Source organism: Ailuropoda melanoleuca, chromosome 7, assembly GCF_002007445.2.
Source record: "Ailuropoda melanoleuca isolate Jingjing chromosome 7, ASM200744v2, whole genome shotgun sequence".
In the NCBI taxonomy this organism is placed as follows: domain Eukaryota; kingdom Metazoa; phylum Chordata; class Mammalia; order Carnivora; family Ursidae; genus Ailuropoda; species Ailuropoda melanoleuca.
The window spans coordinates 125,949,942-125,970,540 of NC_048224.1; the positions used below are offsets into that span (position 1 = coordinate 125,949,942).

Here is a 20,599-nt window from a genome sequence, read left to right on the forward strand (position 1 = left end):
AAAAAAAAAAAAAGGAAATCCTGCATTTGCAACAACATGAATGGACCTTGAGGACATCCTGCTAAATGAGATAAGCCAGACAGAGAGAGACAAATACTGTATGACATCTCTTAGATGTGGAATCTAAAAACACTGAGCTCATAAAAGCAGCGAGTAAAACGGTAGGTGGGGGGCTCAGGGGTGAGAGCATAATCTAAGGGTACATACTCGCAAGTCCTAGAGACCTAATACACAGTACAGTGATTACAGACAACAAAAGGGTATTATAAAAACAGTAAACTTGCTAAGAGACTAGACCTTAATTGTTCATGACACAAGATAATCATGTGACATAATAGAGCTGTTAGCTAACACCATAACAGCAATCATACTGCAATATAAACGTATCAACTCGATATGCTGTGTGCCTTAAACCTGGGCAGTGCTACATGCCAGATAGGTCTCCCCCGAAAAAAAAACAAAAACAAAAACAAAAAAACCATAAAGTCATGACAAGGTACTACTGAAAGTCTTAAACATGTAGGGCCATGAGAAGAGGTTAAAGTGATCCTCTGGTTTTCAGAAACAGTAACTTTCCCAACATCCACCTACCGCACCCCATTTTGGGACGAATTCACTTTCAAATGCTAAATCCTCCTGAAAATGGATAAAAACAAGAAAGAGCATATAAAAGCTGAATGAACAGAATGAGGACGGTGAAGACCACAAATTTTGAAGTATTTCTTATTCTCATAGTTGTCACTCAAATTAGAATTTAGATATCAACACACATGCGCGTGCGCACACACACACACCCAACGACTGCACACACTTCATCACACCTGTACTATGTGATGGAGTCTCCAGGTCATGCAAATTTTCTAAAATTTTAAAAATATTTCTGATTAGTCTGATGTCCACACCCATTTCATAGGAAACAATATGCGAGACAATTTCACCTTGACCTGACGCGCTACCATTATTGTGTAAAATATTATAATGCCTAGGAACAAATGACATAGCTTTAGAAAATGCCCATGGAGAATTCAGAATACAGTATCTGGTTCCCTTATGCAAAATTCCCAGCACACTGGCATATGGAGATGCTTAATAAATATTTAGTTATAATCTGTATGCTGATTCTAATCTGTGGGCTGATTAATGATTGGGAGCAATCTGGTGCTTGATTTTCAATTACAGGCATTGTAACTCTACGGTTCCCACATACTAACCAATGAGGACAATAACAACAGGCGTGAACAAGGAGGCGAGGACGAGCATGCTTCTGCTGGGTACAAGCTCTAGGGGCTTAAGAGAGTGCAGATTTCTCGTTGCCCTGTTGCTTCTGAAGATGAAATGAGACAATGGAAGCGACAGGATTTTGAGAAGTGGAAACTGTCAAATAAATTTACGATGTTGCTATAAAATGACAAGACACAGGAAGTAGTCCAAAGGCAACATACTTCGGGCCGATCCTCAACTTGATAAGCAACGGGATTATAACCGCCGACACATGACAGCCCGCCATGGAAAAGTGCCCTTAAACATTGGAGGGTGCATGGAAAGGAAGGTCATAAAAATCCTCTTGAGTCTTGACAACCTAGTTTTGGTTTTCTGTTTTATTGAATGGTTTCTAAGTGACTTCTGCAGGACAACAGAACCATTGAATTTCGGAGCCAAGGGCCATCTGAGACATCATGAGGCTGAATAAAGACGAAGACTCAGGACTCGTGAGGAGCTCACTGCCTAACCACTAACATAGCCACCTGGCAGACAGGTGTTCAGCCAGTTAAGTGCTCTATCTTCACCTGGGTCTCTCCACCCAAAACTATGTATTTCCTCATATGCCTCCACGCTAGCATAACCGGCCAGTAATTTACGGCACTTAAATTGTCAGTTTATTAATGCTAACTGGGCGGCAAATACAGAAGAGCTGTATTTGTTCTGTGGGTTTATTATTCCTTTAACTGCTGTAAAAATATAATCTATAGTTTATAAGAACTACCCCGGAATCTCATTTTCTTCCCCAGCTGCTTTAACCATATTTTGTGCAAGACATTTTGAAGTATCAGAATGTCCATCTGATAGAAATGCAGAAGGATTGCCTGGAATTAACTGGAGTGAACAAACCACAAAATGTCTCTAAAAACATCCCATGAATAACATTTGAAGGCTTGACAAGCTAAAAGTGCCTTAGGTCCACTTTAACTTCTCCTTGTGAAATTTGTCATTTTTCATGCTTTTTGAAAAAGGTGAATACATAGAAGTTCTACATTTTGACCAGTTAGAGCACTTTTTAAAAAAATAATAAGTTCCTGCTACTCCCAAGAAGTATACCCACTTCCCTGGAAAGATTCCAATGTTCCATTTAAATAGAACTTACTTTATAAATTTCAAACTGTCTTTCCTTAATTATACAATAGACTTCTGTAATAAACTTCAGCCATATCATTTTTAAACAAAAAGTAAACCAGATGTTTGGTACTTATATGCAAAATTGAGCTCTCATTGTGAAACCAAATTAAATTAAAATGAACTCTGGAATGAAGCTAAGCCCCCAATGAAAAACAACAAACACAAAACTAAAAAAAAAAAACAACGATGTTGTTTTGTGGCTTGTTAGTTTTGGTCACTTACTATTTTTCCTTGCACCTGGGAAAACACACACCCCATTCCCCATCCCCACTGTTTCATCAAAATTAGCATATGCATTTGGATTTTGTTGATTTAAAAAAAAAAAGGCAAAAAATACACTCTAAAATGTCAATATGTCACTTAAATAGTCAAAAGTTAATCAACGTCAACTATATGGTAGGCACTGTTTTCAATGCTTTAAATATATTAAATCTCTTAATTCTCACATTAAAAAGTTTGGTTCTACTACCCTATTACCATCCCCACTGCACAGAGTTGAAGCAGAAAGAGATGAAGTAAGTTAGCCACGGTTTGCCAGCAGTGGGGCTAAGATTCACATTCAGGGAGGCTGACTCCAAAGTCGGCTCTCTTGACCATGGAGCCCGAATTATACTTTGGCTCAAAACCACTATTAGAAAATACAAGAAAACCACTCAAAGTGGTGTCATTAAAAAATCAAAGGTCACTTTATTTGCTGGTTGATTTTCAAATGTTGAGTTTTACATCTCTTTAATAGAATCCAACAATATGAACCTTATGCTGGTGTGACAATCTGACTAAAAAGTCGTCTCTCTGTCACACAGACACACACACATACAGACCCCCACAGACACCCCAACCCTCATCAGTGCTGCTTAAGACAACTGTGCTTCAGTCAAGAGGACCTTGATGGAGGGACATAAGGATTCAGGGGAGAGAAAAGATGGGCTATTTTTTAAAAAATACCCCATGTTTATCCAACTGTAGAAGATACTCATGTTGCCACCTCACATGTCAGAGCCTACTCTTATCTAGGAAAAATGCAATTAACTTTGATAGAGCAAGAACCAAGACAAGAGGACATACCTGAAGGCCAGGTCAATTAGGCCTTACATTCCTGTCGTGTCTCCTTTGTGAAAGAAGATGTGAGTGGTCAGAACACTTGGCATCAAGGATTAAAGCTTCTTCACTCAATTTTTTAGAATTCCCTAATGTATGATAAATCTATTCACCTGGTCTGAAGACCTGACAATTCATTAATGAACAGCCTCTTATCTGATTGTACGATAAACCACTGTCTGGATTACACAGGTGTTGCCTTTTATTACTTGGCTATTTACGTCAACAACTATTTATTTCATCTTGAAGTCAAGGAAGAACAATTTTCTAGTAACGCAGATGCCTCATCATCTTGAAATATGCGTTTATTTTCCTTTCATATACAGGACTATGTCAGGACCAACAATTAAAAGTTAGCACCGGGAACAAACAATTCTGTCTATAAGAGAGCTTATAGGTGGAACTCCTTCAACTATATTTGACTGCCTTTTCAATTTTTATGCTAAAAGGGTGAAGAGAGAGAAGATTTACATTAGCATGAGATATAATTCTAAGATATCTCTACAATTTTATTCTCCAAAAAGCTAAAATAATGAATTTATAGTTCCCCCAAAGGAAATAAATTTAATGAGCCCAGGCCATTCTGACACTAGCAGAAGAAGAAAGTCGAGAAGAAATGACTATATACAAGAAGGCAACCACTTCCTTCTTAATCTACTTTTAAATATTTAATGGTCACGAAAAAAATAATCCATGATTCTTACATCGCAAAGCACCACTGTGATCTAGACATTTGGAATTATATGTGTGAGAATATATATTTAAGGACAAATCCATATACACTGTAATACCTGTTTGTATATCTTTATGCATAACAAAAAGGTGCTCACCATACCGTACACGTGAAACTAATGTAACACTGTATGCGAACTAGACTGGAATTACAGTTTTGCAAAAAGCACGTGCATTGGTTCTCTTACCACTCTCAAAGAAATGTCCATATTTTTTGACTACATGCCTCAAACTGAGTCAAGAATGAGATCAGTCACTGAACCAAAAGAATGCTTCCAGAAACCTCCATGTAAAATTGAGAGACAAATCAAAACTATTGACTTCAACGTCGTAAAATCAGGGACTTAAGCTGAACATCAACCAGAGCAGATGCGCTGGTTTCTACTGATGTATTTACAACACATGGCTCTACAGAGCACTCTTTCTACCAACGGCAGACCTGGAGGCAGGATGTTCCTATCACCAACAGCATGACTGCATTTGGAATAATGTCTGGATAGAGATTTTTAAACACATAACAAGTCTAAAATAGACTTTCCAGGTGTTCAAGAGGTTGAAACATTTCCCCGTGTGATACGATCTATTAAAATGCAAATGCAGAAAAGAAATGAAAGGAAAATATTTCCAGAACAGAGAACTTGATTTTCTGATAGCTTTCCACTTAACCACAGTGTTTTAATAAACTTCCATTCAAAGTGTTCTTTGAAGCCTGTTGTCTTTTTTTTCTAGATGTTAAAGAGTTTCCACCTAAAGGAGGGGAAAATTTCTGAAAGATTGATCCTGGTTACTAAGAATGAAAAGAACACTCAACCGATCGTGGCTGATTTCATGACAACATTCTCAGGGAGGAAGCTGCCACTGCTTCTGTTCTGTTCACGGGCAAAGCATCTGTAACACGCTCCTGGGGACGCCTGGGTGGCTCAGTCAGTTAAGCATCTGCCTTCAGCTCAGGTCATGATCCCAGGGTCCTGGGATCGAGCCCCGTATCAGGCTCCCTGCTCAGTGGGGAGCCTGCTTCTCCCTCCCCCTCTGCTGCTCCCCCTGCTTGTTTTCTCTCTGTAAAATAAATAAATAAAATCTTCAAAAAAAAAAAAAAAAGCATCAGTAACATGCTTCTAAAAGCCCAAAGAGAAGTGTGTGTTGACACTTATTAAAAGCCGACTTCCTTCTTTCCTCATGCTCTTTCCGGAGATGAGCTCTACCATCCAGTGGTTTCTGATGGGTTAGGAGAGCATTTGACTATCGTCAAAAGTCTAGTTAAAAGCCAGGCTGGGTTTGCTGTAAGCTTAGAGATTATTATCTTTAAGTAAATCACTTACTTTTGTTTCCTAAATTTCTCTCTCTCTCCAACTCGTGTGATTTCATTTTGAAACAACTGGTCGGTCTTGAAGTTCCAAGAAAACAGTTTTTAGAAATTTTATGAAATCAAGGCCAATGATTTACATAATCGATTATGAAAAAGAACTATACCACAGGGCCGTGTGTGTGTGTGTGTGTGTGTGTGTGTGTGTGTCTTGTGCGTACATGTGAATCAAGAGTATCTGCTCCACAACTATTCAATCTTTGAATCTGTATCTTTCCTATATGGAATCATCGAATACTGACTCCAGATAGTTTTTTTGGTTTGGGGTAGGTGGGGGGAGGGGAGTTGGTTGTCTTAGAACTAGTGCACTGTCTGCAAATATTTAAGTTTGCAAATGCCTTGAAAATAGGGCCTTTTTGTCCCAATGCTTGGGACCACAACTTACAACCAGGAGAGGACCAGGAAATGCTTGAAGAGTGAAAAAACCTCCCTCTTTTTACCTGCGAAACCTGAGGCAGAGAAGTGACTGGCACAGCTACTCCAAAGCTACGTTCCAACAGAACAGGGTCTTTAGCACATCAAACCGTGTATCTCAACTCCCTACTCATAGTTCAAAATATCTACTGAGGTTTTAAAATGCATGAAGTAAACTATCAGGTACCAAATATTGAAATGCCAACATTTGTCTTTGGGGCACAACTGAACCCCAAGGAAATGCATTAGGTGTTTGGTGATTTCCTTCACTGGTAGATAACAGAAGTTGAAACCTTGTGGTGTACTTCCATGAACCGCAGCTTCCGAAGAACCAACCGTGTATATGGTTTTCTCTTCGTGCCATCATACACCAGACACACGGTCCACCATAAATAATCTATTACAAGTTCTACTTTGGAAAATAAATAGGGAAGGGTTCAATTTAATATAAACATTGAGTGTAAAGACAAAAGGCTCTAATTCTATTTCAACACTCTAAAGTTGCATTGTTCTTAAAGGGCGTGACACAGGGAGATGCAAATACGCTCCTGAAACCATCCCTTCTTCTATCCCGCCAACAAATACTAATCAGCTACAAAGTGTCCAATCCTGGGTTCAGAGGCTTTTGCAATAACATAATAGATGGGCTCTAGGAGGACTGAGGCCCCAAGGCTAAGAGAAGAGACAGGCAGTCAAAACATAATTACCTAAATTATAATTTAACCATAATTGGGACAAGTACTATAAAGATGTGATTTAAAACATAACCAAATTTTAAACTTTATATGAAATAAAATGTCACAGGCTCACTGTTGTAAACACTTCCTCATGTCAAAATAAATGATCATGCTGAAAGTAAAGGGGGGCAGGGAAGCAATGATGAGAAGATGAAGATTTCAGTTATAAAAGGAAAATCAAAGTTCAGCCTATGTTGTCACAGGAGAGCTACGAAGTCAAATGGTTGAGGGGGCACAACTGACCTTACAGCAAAACCATATAGAATTTTGATCCAGCAAATTTCCATCCACTCCCACCTCATGTCAGAGCACTATGCTTTTATATATATGTATCAATATTTATTCATGTTGAAACTGGCCCAGAAATACTATTCCAGATTCTCTTGAAATGGTTGCACAAAAGTGATAAACTATGTCATAAAGAGACTTTGATGCATTTTCTGTCACAAAGAACTACAAAGTTGAAGCAGTCATCTGCCTGTGATTGGGGTGGGGGAGAAAGACTTTAAATAACAGTATTCGAATGACTGTAAATCACACACCCCATAAGGTAATGCCAAAGTACTAAGCATACTAACATGAGAAATTGGGATACACTAGTGAAGTCCTGAGTACCAAAGACCGCCTAGCTCCAAAGCTGGCTGAAAACTGAGGCAACACAAATATGAAATTAATGAAAACCGAGGAGTTTGGGAGTATAAACATCATAGCCACAAATATTAGAGTGAAGTGGAGAACTTCTATGTTATGATATATATAATCACTTAATATGTGCTCTCCTGGGAAAGAACACAAGTAAAATGTCATACTTACAAACCCCTGAAATACTGCATGATTACCACTTTGAAAAAGGCACAAGTTTCCCAAATCTTATCTTTTTAACATTTTATTGGACAACCACGAACAGTGCTTTCTCTGTTACTAAGCTGTCAGTATTTCCATGTCTGATTATTATGGGGGAAAAAAAACAGGAATAAAGAGTAATCAGAACATTCTAATAGATTAAAAATGTTTATCAAAATGGTGCAATATTTACCTGCCGTGGACAAGAGCTATAATAATCACCTTTATGGAGATTACTGACAAAATAACAATAGTAATCAAATATATGTAACTATGTAACTATTTAAACTCCTAACAAAGGCTTTTATGATACTATTAGCAGTAAACAAGCAACTCCCATAAAATATGACTTAATATCACCCTGATAAGAGTTTAAGTACATATAACCATTGTTACGTGAAAAAACATTATTTTTAATATGTGACAACCCGACAGGATTTAATTACCACACCTACTTCAAAACTATTAGCTGTTTGATTCAAACCTGAAAAAACAATATTTATACGGTTATTGAGAATCATTATGATTGATGCAATCTTTTGTGTTATTCCCTTGATAGTCACTTGCATTTGTTATTATTAACAAGGAAAAAAAGAAAAGGGAAATGTGTGTTTCTGTTTTGCAACAAAGCTTTTCTGATGATGACTAACTTCTTCCTTTGAACACAAAAAGCCTCTTTAACTAATGTACATATAAATATGTTCTTTACAATGTGCACCAAGCAAAGAAAGAAAAGAAAAAAAAAAAAAAAAGCCTGTAGGACTTAAGCCAGAATTAAAAGCAACCTAGGCAAGGCAAGATGAGTACATGAAAGCTGTCAGGATAGATGTTATTCTTACTCTCAATTTCTTACAGCTCATCTGCTCTCAAGGAAGAAAAACCATAGTTTCTTTTAACCATATCCACAACAGATCTCACTTGAAAGGAAACACAGGCAGTGATTTGGCATGAATGGGCACATTACCAATGTTCCAGCATCACTACTGAATATTTATGTCGGTGACGAATGATGACACCAGTGAAATATTTTAACACGAAGCCTTGCCTTGTAAATCGTCTCGATGCTGTGTCAAAACAACACCTACCATAAATCAGAGGTTTGAGGACCAGTATTTCTTGTTCTAACATGCTACGTGCTCAGCAGAATCACTTGTGCAAACAGGCATAGATTAATGTGGGCTAAGCAGAGCCATCTTCCCTCCTAACTTATAGAGCTATAATTTAACAGGCCTATTATCGTCAAGGTAATTTTGACAGTGCTGAAATATTATACTTGTTAAAAATATGCATTAAGCACTAACTCCAGTGGTCATTCGAATGGAATAAACAGAGAGGTATCCCTACAATTATCTTGCTTCTCTACAGATGACTCTTTTCAAGCCAGGCAGCACCACGTTGAAACTGATTTCATAAAGACTACGGCAAGACGGTTTTTCTGATAGTACAAGAAACTCACCATGCTGCTTTCGGTTCACTTTTCACTCCTCCTCCAGTTATTTATTAGAAACTTATAGTGGATGCTAAGATGTCCCTTTCCAAGTTTGAGAAACAGAACAATTGTTCAAACCTCCACCGCCCACCTCGCCCCAATGCCCAACTCCTACCCATGCATATCCCAAAATTCAGGATGGCTTAGATTTGTGAAAGCATCTCCAGAGCCTCATTTCCCACTCAAATTAGAAATCTTAACCCTTTGGGCAATTCTAGATTTTGGATTAGGAGGATACACCAATAGGTCTCTCACTATTCATGTTCCATCCCTTATGGGGCACAGGCACCTTCTACCAGGAGAATAGAACTGGCAAAAAAGTAACTACATTTATTTTTCTCCTGTTATACTACTTAAGCCCTAACTTAATCTGTAAGCGGGGAAAAAAAGGATATATGTTTGTACTCTTCTTAATCCGGACACATAAACAAGGCAACTCACACGCCATTGTAGAAAAATCGGTCATGTGAAATGAACGCACTGGCCACAACCCAATATTAACTTCGCACTTCCCTGAGAGAAGAGACAACACCAACATCTTCTGACACCAGCGGCTGACTTTCCTAGAGCCAACTTAACAAATGGAAAGCAAACAAACAAACATTTATCTGGAATCCATTAGAGTCGATGCACTCAGCAAGTGTTACGTCACCATTTCCAGGCATGAAGAAACAGGACAACCCTCCACGCATCTCGTCTCCAAAACGAAGGGTGAAACTCTAGAGACTTGGTAAGAATAGAACGTTTCTACGGACTCTGCTGGAGTGGAAGGAAACTGAAGAAACTGTCCGGTCCTATTTCTCCCTAAACAATGTCATACGAGCCACCATATTCTACCCTTAGGAATTAAAACATATCCCGTCAAGAGGTCAGCGGCTGCCCGATTCCAGTTAGGAGGCAAGAAGGTGTCAGTTAAGAAATCCAAGTGACCTTGTTTGAAATGCCAGATATTCTGGCACAGCACTGTAATTTATTAATCAGAGAGTTCAAGGTCTCAAACATAATAAACTACAACAACGGCTTTAAAATTCTGTATCGACAGTACAAAATGCAGACTCAAGCTTTAAAAAATGGAATTTCTAAGCTTTACATTAAAAAATAAATAAAATAAAACAGGTTTTTGCAATAAGGTGCCCTTACATTAGATCCCTGAAATAACATAGATCATGCTGCCCTCTTGTGCCAGACAGAAAAAATAAAACGAATTCAACCCATCCAGAGAAAACATGGTTTTACAATGAATACAGAAATCATCTCTTCATTTCTGAATGATTTCCTTTTGACCTGGGATTTGTGTTACCTGTGTATTAAGATCTGATAGAACAGAGATGGTGGAAGACAAATGCTGATCAGGGAAGACGCAGGTGCAGCCCACAGCACAGGGACGCAGATTATGTCCACAAAGGCACTCCTCAACTCAAGGTGCAAGCAGAATGTGTGCGAAATGCTGGGACAGCTGAAAACGTGCGGTTCTTTCATACACACACACACATACGCACACCACCACTACCAAAATCCACGGAGGAGGGAAGGGTAAAGATAGAGGAAGGAAGGGCAAAAGAAGAAAACTAGCTTTTGCCCGTCTGAGACAACACACTAGCCAATTCAAATTTTACCCGAACAGCTTAAGATTGATTGGTTTATGAAAAATCAGTGGGTAATAAGGCAGCGCTTACAGAAGCAAATAAGCTAGCAAACTTCATGCAACCACACATAGGTTCAAAATGGAGAGAAACTAAAGTCGTGCAGCTTGGAACCTTCTTAAAAATCAGAGCTCCGGGGGCGCCTGGGTGGCACAGTCGTTACGCGTCTGCCTTCGGCTCAGGGCGTGATCCCAGCGTTCTGGGATCGAGCCCCACATCGGGCTTCTCCGCTGGGAGCCTGCTTCTTCCTCTCCCACTCCCCCTGCTTGTGTTCCCTCTCTCGCTGGCTGTCTCTGTCAAATAAATAAATAAAATCTTTAAAAAAAAAAAAAATCAGAGCTCGGGAGCGCTCAGAGAGACGTGGCTACCGACCAGAAACACCATTGTCCAGGTTCACCTTGTCCTCCCGAAATTCAAGTCAGTGAGCCTGGGATGTCGGCAGGGTAGCCGGCGTTTCGGGGCCCTTCACTGAAGGCCTGGTTTTCTGGGTAAGTCTGAAGGATCTCCCACTGATGAACAAGATGGGAGAGGTGTGAGAAGGGAGGCGGCACATTGGGGGTGGGAACACCCGCGAACAAATGTAAAAAGACATTTCTACCATCCGGATCAGGGTCACTGAGAATATTCCGGCAACAAGTGGGAACTGAAGGTGACCACGGAAGGGAACACAGGCAGGACACCTGAAAATCCACGCAAGGCTATGGTTCAGGCAGCCCCAGTCACCACTCCAAGTCTCGCTGGCTGGAAACTACCACCTGTACCCTCCCTTTTCTGAACTCCAGGACCCTGTCAGGATCGTGAGCTCATAGGAAATGGACTCCTCCCTGAGAGGGTGCTCTGAATGACAAAGTACTGAGAAGAGAACGACGTGTTTCCTGATCTCTCCATGCCGCTCAGAGGACACTCTGTAACTCAAGGGTGTGACATCACACCGGGCACTTGTATCCATTTCGTGTGGATACTTAACAGAACTTAACAATTGAGTGCGTCTGCCTCTCAACTCCAGAGGGGGATTGCTTTTTAATATTATATAACCATTAAAGTACATACATATAATCAACGATGTCTACTATGAACCATAATTGATGGTTTTGGCTTGTTCTTCCCATTGGTTTAGAAACTACAAAAATTTTAACCCAACGGTAAAATCTACCACTTAAAATGTTTTTAATTAAAAAATATCTTTTTAATCTACCACTAAAAAGAATAAATAATTCAGGGCTCCTAAACATTCTGGGCAAACTAGGCCTATCTTTGGAGTCCTTATTTGGCTTCTATTTTTTTGAAGGAATGAATCCTGGCTCACAGATACAGGAGGGGGCAGGCAAGATAAACACTAGTGCACTGCTCTAAGATTAGCAACCCTAAAGATTTAGACTGGTTCCAAATCCTTGGATAATAAATAAATCAGCATGTGGCGAAGCCTATAGGTCTTGAACAGGAAGAGGTGGTTCACTATGGCCACGAGCATTCAGAGGCCATGATAACAGAAATGCAGTCCCACTTAATGCTCCAAACTTTATGACTGTAGCTCTCAAATTAACTGGCAAAGTGGAGCGACTTCCTAGGCGCCAGACACGTAAGGCCTCCAATCCCCTTTCTGACCACAGCTGTAACAAGACTGCAGACTCGTGGGGGCCTCTGCAAGTCACCACCCCCATGCTCTGCACAGGGTCTGGGCTAATAAACACGTGGAATGGACTGCACCAAATGCTTTCCTGAACAGTCTTATTTAACCCTCACAACAGCCTTGTGAAGCACAAAAGGCAGCTCTTCTTTCCATTTCCCAGGTGAGGAAGTTCCAACCCATCACGATGTCACTGTGGCTAAGATCCCATAGGTGCTGACCGGGGAGCGAGCACTGCTGCGAGCCCCGTGAATGTACTGATCTGCTTTATTCCCACAATATCTTTTTTTAAAGGTTTTATTTATCTGTCAGAGACAGAGAGAGAGAGCACACACAAGCAGGGGGAACAGCAGGCAGAGGGAGAAGGCTCCTCGCTGAGCAGGGAGCCTGACCGACTGAGCCATCCAGGCATCCCTTATTCCCACAATATCTTGCCAAGGGAGGAGTACACAGCATCCCCGTTTCACAGATAAGAACACTGAGGCTCAGAGAAATTTAGCACCTGAGGATTAACAGAACCATAACCAGGCATTACAGTAAGTATCTAGCACCGGGTCTGAACCCAAGCAGCTGGATCCACAGTCCGCACTGTTAACCAGGACAACATCCTGCTTTGAGATCTGCCTGCCCGGTAGCATCGACACACTTTGGTCTGGGTCACACGGCTAGTTAACAACCACGCCAAGTCCACGCCTGTGCTCCCGCCAGCCCACCTCCCTGCCTGGACAAGCCCTGTCAATTATCTCCTGCAGAAACAAAGCCACGCTGGGCCTGCACAGCGGTGACAGGTGCTGACGGGCTGACTCTTCATAGGAACCCGGGTCGGGGGCCTGCCTCCAGAAGCAAGACGGGTCGAAGGCCTCAGGCTGGAGGCATCCACCACTAAGGCACCCCCAGGTACTCTCATGGGAAGGAACGAGTACTGCAGATCAGTGTGCATTTACGTATAAATTGTGTCATTTATTTTCCACAGACACAAACACCAGAATAGAAGCTTGTATGCCCCCCATAGTTAGATTTTGTCTGGTAGGAGCAAACTGTCAGTGGAGCTTTTTGTACAAAAGGAATCAACACGTATAGCCATTTCTCCCAAGCCTCTCCTCCATTTTCAAATGCTGAAACGGGAACAGACACGAACAAGGGAGACTGACTGAGAAACTGGGTGTCTGACTTACCTACTGGGTTCCTATCAAAGAACAACACCGGAGCTCTCAAAATGGACTCGAACATTCTGTTGTGCAAAGTTTGTGAAGAATGAACGAGGACGTAGAACACCAACAGAGATCTCGCTACGCCAAAGAGGACAGTAGCCACAGTTAATCCTGAAAGAAAGAAACCTCGCTCAGAGAACATCTCCTTTCTTCAGCGATGCCAAAGCATGTCAGGCAGTTTAGAAAGATACTATGTATTTTTTCCCATAAAACACTGTGGATTCTGTAAGAGTTCAAAGCGTTCGTAAGATACATTTGTAAAGAAGAATATAATTTCTTTTTCTCTCGTTAAAGAGAAACTACATGTAAAAAACAAAATCAGGTGTAAACTACCACTTCCTGCTAGGCTTTCCTAATTCAATTACAAGTTCTATTAAGAACTCAGAAGCAAAAGAGAGAATTATAAAAACTAGTTCATCTTCCCTTCATTATATTCCAAGTTTTACTATTTACACGTCTCATAATCTAACACCGGGGTATGCTCTAACGCCAGCGTGTGAATGAACAGGGAACAGGCGAAATGATGTACCATTTCTTTGTAGAAAATACCCAGGTGGCTTTTAAAGAATATGAAAATACCATATTAAGTGGCAAGTAGAAAAAATCTCTCAACTGAACTGCAAGGAAATACAAATTCTGTGTTAGCATGAAATAACCTCAGTGAGCAACTAATCTCTCACACCAAGTGTTTTATACAAAAATACAAAGCATTTTTAAATGAATGTAATCATTTAAATTATAGATTTTATTAAGGACATAAATGAGTACCTAGCATGCACTTAAAAATCACTTTCTTAGCATCTCCTAAACTCCCAACGCTAAACAGACTGGGGATAACTTCTGCAATAAACACTCCATCAAGTGCATTTTTCCCCTTCAGAGGAGACCTCACTGTTGTTTAGACTCTCAATTCTGCTCAAATGCCTAAACTCTGTCCACAGGTGTTTTCCTGAGGCCCCCCCATCCCACTTGAATGTGCAGTAAAACCGCTCCTTCCTCCCTCCGGGCTGCTCATGGCCCACCAATGTGGAAGGTAAACTGCTCATGTGTTCAGGTTTCTTAGCAAGTGATCAATGAAATAAAGACCAAATTTCAGTGAGTAGGTTTTCACAAAGATCGCTCTATCTTTGCAGAAAGCTTGTGTGAGTGTTTCCGGTGAGAATATTTAAAATTTTAGATGAGGATTTCCTTTAAAAAGTATGTGATGCCACACATATTCTAAGCACTCTTGTGAAAACAGAGCACTGTGTTAATATTAGTCTGGCAAGCCAAATGTTAAATTAATCACACAGTTGGGGACACGATAACATTGTGATCTCAAGGTAAGAAAGAGAAGGAATCCTAATTCCCAGACACTGGATTTTTCCCTGCTTAGCTTCTCTCTTAAGTAATTAGTGAAGCCCAAGAGATGAGCAGTATGGGGAAGGGAGCTTTGCATACCTGCGAGGGAATAATGCTTTTATGTGGGGGAACCTTGCTGCCAGAGGATTTCATCCAAGTTCAATAAAAGCCAGGGGTTTATTCAGACAGAATTGGAACAATCCGAACCACAGGGTGGGGATCCGTTTCTAATCCCCTTGCCCATCCAAATAATGATATAAGATTTAGCTAAAGCAACCTATTAGAATAGACAATAGCCACAAATTTCCAGTGGCTGATTTTCTGAATGCTCAATCCTGGTTTAACTTCTAAAATCCAGTACAGAGCAAATTAAGAGTCTTCATTCAACCTCTTTCTTCTAGCAGATTTTAAAAATAATTATTCTAATTAATTCACAGAGTAAATGCGACTCAGACTCTTAATCTGTTAAGACATTACTGAATTACTCCTGGAAGCCCTAGTTACTCACACAGGCTCATTGTAAGCACCTCAGACTCCCGGATAATAAACCGAATGATTAAACTTTACCTGAATAAATTCCTAAGTACCAGGCAAGATCGAGCTTCTCAGTGACATTTTCTTTTCCATTTACCGTGACATTCAGGGCACTTTGTTCATTTGCCCTGTGGAAAACGGAAAAAAAAATATTCCACTATAGATGGAATTTAGATAAGTACAAAAAGAAAAAAAAATTAGCCTGACTTTGGGAGACATGATTTATGCTGGGAAAGGATTCCCAGCGAGCAGGGCCCCGGGTACACCTCCTTATAAAAATTCAACTCTCAGTTCTCAAAACGGTCTGAGGATCCAACGTGGAAAGAGGCTATGGGAGGGTCATACTCCACCAGCAAGAACGCTAGTTTTTCTTCCTCTTCGGGGGAACTAAGGGAGGATTAGGACAGGAGGCTGAACAAACCCGCCTCTGCCCGACTCCATGGGAAAGAGGCTGCCTGCTGATTTGGTGGCCCCTTGCATCAGACTGGAAACAACTCACCAGTAGGAGAGCCACCAGTCCTGAAGAACGTAGGCAACCTAGAACAGGGAGGCAAAAAGATCACACATCACTCAGCACCTCGACATCTCACTCACCCAAAGGGACCGTCAGAAGGCTCTGGAAAACGGACATGGTTCTTCCAGCTCTGGTCTATGCCAAGCCCAACATCCCAGGTAACAACACGTCAAGTAAGTGCACATTACATTTTAAAATCTTTAAAAGACATCCTTTTTTTTTCCTAGAAGCTGCCATGTACACGCAACACCAGTAAACATCAGTTACTTTGTCCCCAAGATGGCACGTTTCAATGCAAATCCAAGTGGACAGCAAAATACAGTAATAACAGTAAATACACAGAGTGTAAGCAGTCCTGTAAACAAGCTGAGGCCACAAAACAAACTAAATGCCCTTATCTACCTGAGCCAGGATGTTCAGTAGAATGAGGAACACAACGGCCAAGCAGTGCGCACCGGCTGTCAGGTAATTCTTGTAGGCCTTGAAACCGACTTTGCCTTCCGAACGACTCTCCTCTGACAGAGCAACCTGTGGATTCTCGTTCTGAGAAGGGAAAGGAAAGAAAAAAAAAAAAAAGCAGTAAGAGACAAAATTTTGCATGACGTACCCCAAAACTTCAAAAGTTCAACAATGCACTCCATCGGCAAAGCCGTGAGCAAAGAGGCCCATCTGACACACAGGTAGGAGAGCAAAATGGTACATCTCTGGAGAAGGCTGTAAAAGCATCTAGCCAAACCACCTACATATGCGCCGTCGGGCCCAGCCATCCCACTTCTAGGAATCTGCAAGCAAAAAGGAAATACTGTTTGTACCAGGTTATTCACTACGACGTGGCTTTGCTTAAGGGGGATCATCGTGATTTCCGGCACATGCACGATGTACCCGATTCACATACAAATGCAGAAGCTTCTCCCACAATAATAGACAAGAGGATATGAGGCGGAGGTATCACCCTAGATTATCTGTGTCATTCAATGATGGAAACACAAAACACAGTAGGAGCTCAAAGTATGAGCCGAATAGAGAAAACTGAGCTCAAACACGAGAGTAACAGGCGTCGGGACAGCAGTGGATAGCCCGTGGTCTGAATCTTGTTGGTTCCTGAATTTCAGACAGTGATTCCCGAGTCTGGAATGTGAGGGACTCGTCTGCATCCTTATCAGAACCATCCAGGCTCCCAGACTTGGATTGTGAGGGTTTGGATATTGAGGACTGACTACCTGTGAGTTTTTAAGGGAGACGGAGAGCATCTCTGCACGTCTATCTGGAGAACGCAGAAGGCACTGTAGAGTCACATAAGCCAAGGACGTCCCTGGCTGGATGCGGGCCTCTGTGGTTTCAAAGATGGATGAGATGTGGTTCTTGAACTTGAAGTGTAGGAAAGGAAGGTGGGAACTACCTCTGAAGTGTCTGCTATGGGCCAGATCCTTCACATGTGCTACTTCTGGCCTACTGCCAACCCTCTGACAACGGGACGAAATAATACCATCGGTCACCTGCAGCGGCAGAACGTTCCACCGTATCGGAAAAGTAGCTGATTTAATGGGGACCACAGCAGGACTCGGTGGGAGGGGTCTTCAAGTTAAACACCTGGATGCAAGGAGCCAGGAGGACTTACCTATGGTACATGCAAGAGTTCTAACAGCCGTGTGAACCACTGCCAGGGATTTACAGCAGTGCACCCACCACTGAGCCCCAAGAGGTCTGCCACCCAACACCCAAGGGAGAGCCCTGACCAGGCCGGCTCCCTTCATTGCATTTTAATTCTACCAAGGCCAAGGAACAAGGCCTTGCAACCTCAGAATCCACTGTGGGACCAACGAAGCTGTCATGAGTGCAGCAGAATGAAGATGCACGAGGACACCGGGAGCGAACAGAACCCGGCACGTGGCAAGAGGACAACTCACAGCTGGCGCCTCCGGCGCACCATCTTTCAGCGATGGTGGGGACGACTGCTGGGACCAAACGGAAGACGCTGAGAAGCTCCGAGTCCTCACAGCGGAAGATCCTGGAGCCGGACTCTGGTCAGCCTCCTCGTTTTCCCTCTTTAAAAGGGAGCCGAAATCTACCCCGGATTTTAGAAACTCCGTGTAAGTCCCCTTCTGCACCATTCTGCCCTAAAATAAAAACAAAAGAATTTGACAGGAGTTCATGTGCCTTTGATAACACTACTCTAACGCTAATCAAAAAGAGATAACTGGTCTTAAGTGACCATTTTCCTAAGAAAATTACGCTTAGGCTTTGAATTCTGGTTGACACACCTAGTACAACTGGACACAGAATCGCATTCTGTTCTCTGTCAAATCCTGTCTTAGGTGCTGTGTAACCCTGTGCTAAGGATGGAGGCCACGAACTACCACAGGCAGTTAAAGAAGCAAAGAGTACAGATGTTGGTAGGACTATCAGTACAGTCTTTTTAGACAACACGGAAATCAAGAAAAGAACAAGGTCACGCTGGGGAGGATGTTCCAGGGAAGAATGAATGTGGACACCAGCACCCACGCGTGGTCAGAGTCACGCATCGAATCCCTGCTGCCCACGGCCGTGCGTGCATGTGCTGCGCTGGGACAAGACACGTGGAAGGTCGTCTTTACACAACTGCCCACAAACTCAGGAAGTTCCCAATGGAAAATTCACTACTCCGCCTGCTACAGTCATTAACTTAGGCGACCATCAGACTGGGGTGACTCCAATGCCTTGGGGGTCCGTCTACACGAGCAAGCCAAAACCTAAGCCAGGGTCAATGCACTCAAATCCATGAAAATAAAGCTTCAGAAGGCACCAATCACAAGCAGCCAACCGAGCCTCCCCAAATGAAGCAACTCCCTAATTAAGCTCTAGCAAATCAAATAATTTTCTTGAAACCCACGTGACACGTCACTGCACAGTTCCCCTTCCTTACAAAGTTATAGAAAATACAGTGCAGGTGTCTTCACTGCCTTCTCACCCCCATGATAGAATACACAGCTGTTCTACTCAGGGGCAGACAAGATATCAGGCGAAAGCCCAGGGTGCAAAACAAAGCAAAGGAGGGCAGCTCTGGGGAAGGCAGGCCAGGGGAAGGCAGGCAGCCCAGGACCCTACCTGGTACCCCTCCCATCCCGTGCCCTGACGTGGGCCACTGAGAAAAACCCAACGAAGTTTTTGGGAACCAGTCTGATACTGCAGAATTAGAAACTTATTCATGACTTAATGAAATCACCACTTTCCCCTTAGTAAGTGCAGATGCACAAGGAAACGACTCGTGGTCTAGAGACAGCGAGCTCACTCAGCAGCCCAGCACAGACAATTTCCAGAGGGGACGCGAGGACAGCCATCCCCCCTCAGCTGCTAGAGAGGGACCGGACGAACAGTAGGGACGGATCTAACTCATCCAGGGTTGCTCACTGGTGGACAAATGGCTGCTCTGACCGTATTGAAACTGGGAGTGACGTCCTCAGGAAAAAGCAATAAGGGGACTGGCTACCCAGCTTGTTCTCCCACCCGTTGGTTCTGTACTCATAACCCTGCCAACACTGGGGCTTTCCCAGACTCGCTTCACCCCTCTGTTCCCTAGATGGGAGATATTCCCGAGGGCTGCCTAAGGGTCGACAAGTGGAACTGCTTCAAAAGAGGCAGAGATTCCGCACTCTTGTCAACCTTCTTAGGGCAGAACTTCACTTGATGAAGTGAGGATCTGACCATGGGCCTGCTGCCGTGGACCAGGGTTCATGACCGAGGGGCCACGGACTAAAACACCAACAGCTGGTAAATGCTCACTAATCTCCACTCCCCCTCCCCCGAACCCAGGCTAGCTGTTGGGGCCTGAATGGTGGCCCCCAAAAAGATAACATCCGAGGCCCAAACAGGATACCTATGGGTGGGACCTAATTTAGAAATAGGATCTTTGTAGATGTGATGATGCTGAGGTCGCACTAGAGTAGGGTGGACCCCAAAGCCAATATGACGGACGTCCTGGTTAAGAGGAGAGATCAGACGCAGGGAGCACCACATGACAATGGAGCTACGGACCATAGTGCTGCGGCTACAAGCCAAGACCAGCAAGACAGCTGGCGAACACCAGAAGCTGGGAGAGGCAACGAAGGATTCTCCCCAGGAGCCTTCAGGGAGAGCACGGCCCTGCCGGCGCCTTGATTTGGGGCTGGTAGCCTGCAGAAAGGTGAAGATGATAGAGTTCTGCAGGTGAAGCCCCCACTCTGTGGGACTTTGTGATGGCAGCTCTAGATACACCAGCCTGAGCCCATGCATCCGTCTCCTGAACTTTACTGAGACTTCTAATTGCGTCTGCTGTTGGCCCTCCAGCAAACAGCAAGAGAGATCTTTTAAAACCATGCATCAGACCACATCACTCCTCTGCTGTGGACTGTCTGATGGCTTCCAACCCATCACCGGGCCAGCAGCCCACTGCTCCGAGCCCATCTTCCTCACACTCCTCACTTCCTCTGCCCCAGATACACTGGCCTCCCGGCCATTCCTCCGACATGCCAGGTCAGGCCCTTCCTTAGGATCCTGCAGCTGGACCACCCGCCTTGGCCACCTCTCCCCCAGACGACTGCCTGGCCAGCACCTTCGTTCCACCCAGGTCCCCTGCGGCACCACCTCCCCAGGGAGGCAGCCATGCTATCAGCCGCGCCCCACCCAATTCCTTCCTTACATCCA

General features: G+C 42.9%; 1 protein-coding gene across 3 annotated transcripts in view; it reads right to left on the reverse strand.

The window, feature by feature from the left end:
• Positions 1-20,599, reverse strand: part of ABCC4 (ATP binding cassette subfamily C member 4) — a 246,341-nt gene that overhangs the window by 111,343 nt on the left and 114,399 nt on the right. For all 3 annotated transcript variants that reach the window (XM_034665378.1, XM_034665380.1, XM_034665379.1), the window contains exons 15-19: positions 17,848-18,057; positions 16,343-16,483; positions 15,926-15,963; positions 15,460-15,554; positions 13,516-13,662 (exon numbers count right to left, since the gene is read on the reverse strand). In XM_034665378.1, coding sequence (XP_034521269.1) covers positions 13,516-13,662; positions 15,460-15,554; positions 15,926-15,963; positions 16,343-16,483; positions 17,848-18,057 — 631 coding nt within the window. The remainder of the gene's footprint in view (positions 1-13,515; positions 13,663-15,459; positions 15,555-15,925; positions 15,964-16,342; positions 16,484-17,847; positions 18,058-20,599) is intronic.